The sequence below is a fragment of the Anopheles aquasalis genome, chromosome 3 (assembly GCF_943734665.1).
Source record: "Anopheles aquasalis chromosome 3, idAnoAquaMG_Q_19, whole genome shotgun sequence".
Taxonomy (NCBI): domain Eukaryota; kingdom Metazoa; phylum Arthropoda; class Insecta; order Diptera; family Culicidae; genus Anopheles; species Anopheles aquasalis.
In genome coordinates, this window is record NC_064878.1 from 44,956,564 (window position 1) to 44,959,063 (window position 2,500).

A 2,500-nucleotide genomic window follows, 5' to 3' on the forward strand; every position below is an offset into this window, starting at 1 on the left:
TTTGCGTTTCCGCTTGTTGAAGCTTACCGGTAGCGAATCACGACGATCCACGGCCGGTGTGTGCGCTATGCTTTCCAAATACTGTGGATTGCACAACGATGATAACATCGATCGAAAGGAGGAAAAAGTGGCAGAATGATTAAATCGTCACTGGCAAAAGATTGGCGCAATGGTCAAGACGCGTCACTTACGTCGGCAAACAGATAATCGACTTCGTTCGCGTATCCTGCCTGAATCGTGTACCAAAACCAGTCCGCCTTAACGATGTGGGTGTTTTTGTTCTTCGTTTCCGGCTTCGTCTGCACGATATGCTCATCGACGACCTGAAGGAGAAGGGAAAGCAATAAAATTAATGTCAACAAACCGCGGTGGTGAATTGTGATACTAAAGAAGATTGTATACTTGGGAAAACCTTCATTTTGGGAGTGATTAGTGGTCTAAGCTAATTAAAGTTAGTTGTATGCTAGCGAAGGCTATCTAGAAGGATAGAAGCTTCTTTTCATAAAACGTCAGAAACGACGCAGGAAATAAGAAAGTGTTTATTCGTTATGATTTATTGTGGCGTTCGGTTGAGGATTCATTGTGTCGCATAGAAATGAATTTTTGTCACGTAAAATGTGTTTAAACCATTTCGATTGCAATCACTCGTCACACGGACAGTCACAGGCACGTGAAGTGGGAACGGCACCATAAAAGCACCCCGGAAAGCGACAAAAAACGATTGGAAATGGAAGGAGGATAAAAGCGAAAAATGCTACAAGCGAAGCGTCCGCCGAGTGGCATCAAAAATTAATGAATTTAATGAATAAATGGTAACTACCAACTGGGCCGGAAGGCTAACCAATCTCCCACACGGGTGCAGCCAGAATTAATGATCGTAAAGTGATAGAAAAAAAGATTTCCAATTCCAACGGGGGACCCATGAGGAGTGAGTTCCGTCGTGCCGTAAATGTGCAAATTCAGAGCTCGCCCACAGCCAAAAAATACCCAGAACCCTATCCCCATTCTCCTCCCTTAATCTCTCGTTCTCTCTGCACTCTTTCTTTCTCGAGCTGTCTCTGTAGTGTCCTGGTTGGGAGCGGAAGCGTGGCCTGGCAATGGAAGCCATTGGACCAGACCACTCGAACACCGATTGTAGCATCCATTTTAACGAGATGCAATTGAGTGTTTTCGAATGATTTCGAAACGGTAAAGTGTGGGCAACCGTCGTTTTTTTTTTAAAATGGAATGGATGGAATGGACGAGATGGCGTGCAAACTTCTATGGTCCGACGCGAAAAGCGAATGCGTCAATGCCACATATCGTGTTCGGTGGCACGACAAAAACCGGTCACATTTGTCTGCGAAATCATTTAAGCGCCAATAAAACTGGGAATGAGCATGAATTAAAAATCAAAAAGCATATTGCCAACACACCTGGCGAGAGAGGGTAGCGACACGTACCCTAGAGGTGTTAAAACCAACCGACAAGGTGTCGAACAGTTTCGGTCCGTTGCGTTTCGTTTGTTTGCGTTTTTTATTGCTGTTGTCGTTGTTGGCACATCCTTTCCATAATCTATCATAGCTCTTAAATCCCACAATGCATCCACGCAATTAATCCACGCACACTCACGCACAAACATATCCCCACGGACATATCCACACTCATCCTACACACGGTTGTCTATTGGAAAGCATTAGCATAAGAAAAGAGAAGGTGAATTGGTTCGTTGGAATAGGAGGAGATAAGATAGGATTTGGTAGAAATTGCCGTTGCTATCAGTGGCACAAGACACTCGTTCAAACGCATCCATCCATTGGTAAACGATCGGTTTGTGTCAACATATTCCTGATGTCTAAGGTATATTAAAAAAGGCTATCAAAACATGACACCAGTATTTGTCTAATTAAAATTAATTCATATTAAAGCTATTATGCTATCGCAGCATATTATAGCTCTTTTCAAATACATAATCAGTGGAATTTCAGAATTGTTTTAACTTTAGAATGAACAACAAAAAACGCAGAGCAGACAAATCAATGCCCTACTGCAGATTCGGTTCCCATTATTCCGATTATAAAACAGAAACAATAGAGTTTATCAAACAACTCAAAATTAGCGATTTCGATTGTTCAAACTATTTGATGCTAATGAAAATATGCCCGAAACAAGCCCATACACAGGGCATGGGCAATATGTCCATGGAAGACTGATTTATAATCCCGCAAACTATTCACTACGCTCTGGAATGGAATCCTCTCTTAAACCTAAGCCACAATAAACCATTTTTTATATAAAATAAACAAAAAAAACCGTGCAACACAGAGAGATTAGTAGGACAATAGGTACCGGAAACGGGCATGCAAAAAAAACCATCACCACCACAAACACTCATGCAACTGATTAGAGGAAGCTTGCCTATGCAAATCGAAACAAATGGTGATTATTGTGAGGTGAGGGACGATTCGAAGATCAGCAGAACGCCTAGGAGGGAGGGGGATCAATACTCGGAGCTTTCGAT

General features: G+C 42.3%; 1 protein-coding gene across 3 annotated transcripts in view; it reads right to left on the minus strand.

The window, feature by feature from the left end:
* The window catches only part of LOC126577266 (protein ECT2), a 62,557-nt gene that overhangs the window by 2,969 nt on the left and 57,088 nt on the right, over positions 1-2,500 (minus strand). For all 3 annotated transcript variants that reach the window (XM_050238756.1, XM_050238755.1, XM_050238757.1), the window contains exons 6-7: positions 192-323; positions 1-81 (exon numbers count right to left, since the gene is read on the minus strand). The exon at positions 1-81 is cut by the window's left edge and continues 285 nt beyond it. In XM_050238756.1, coding sequence (XP_050094713.1) covers positions 1-81; positions 192-323 — 213 coding nt within the window. The remainder of the gene's footprint in view (positions 82-191; positions 324-2,500) is intronic.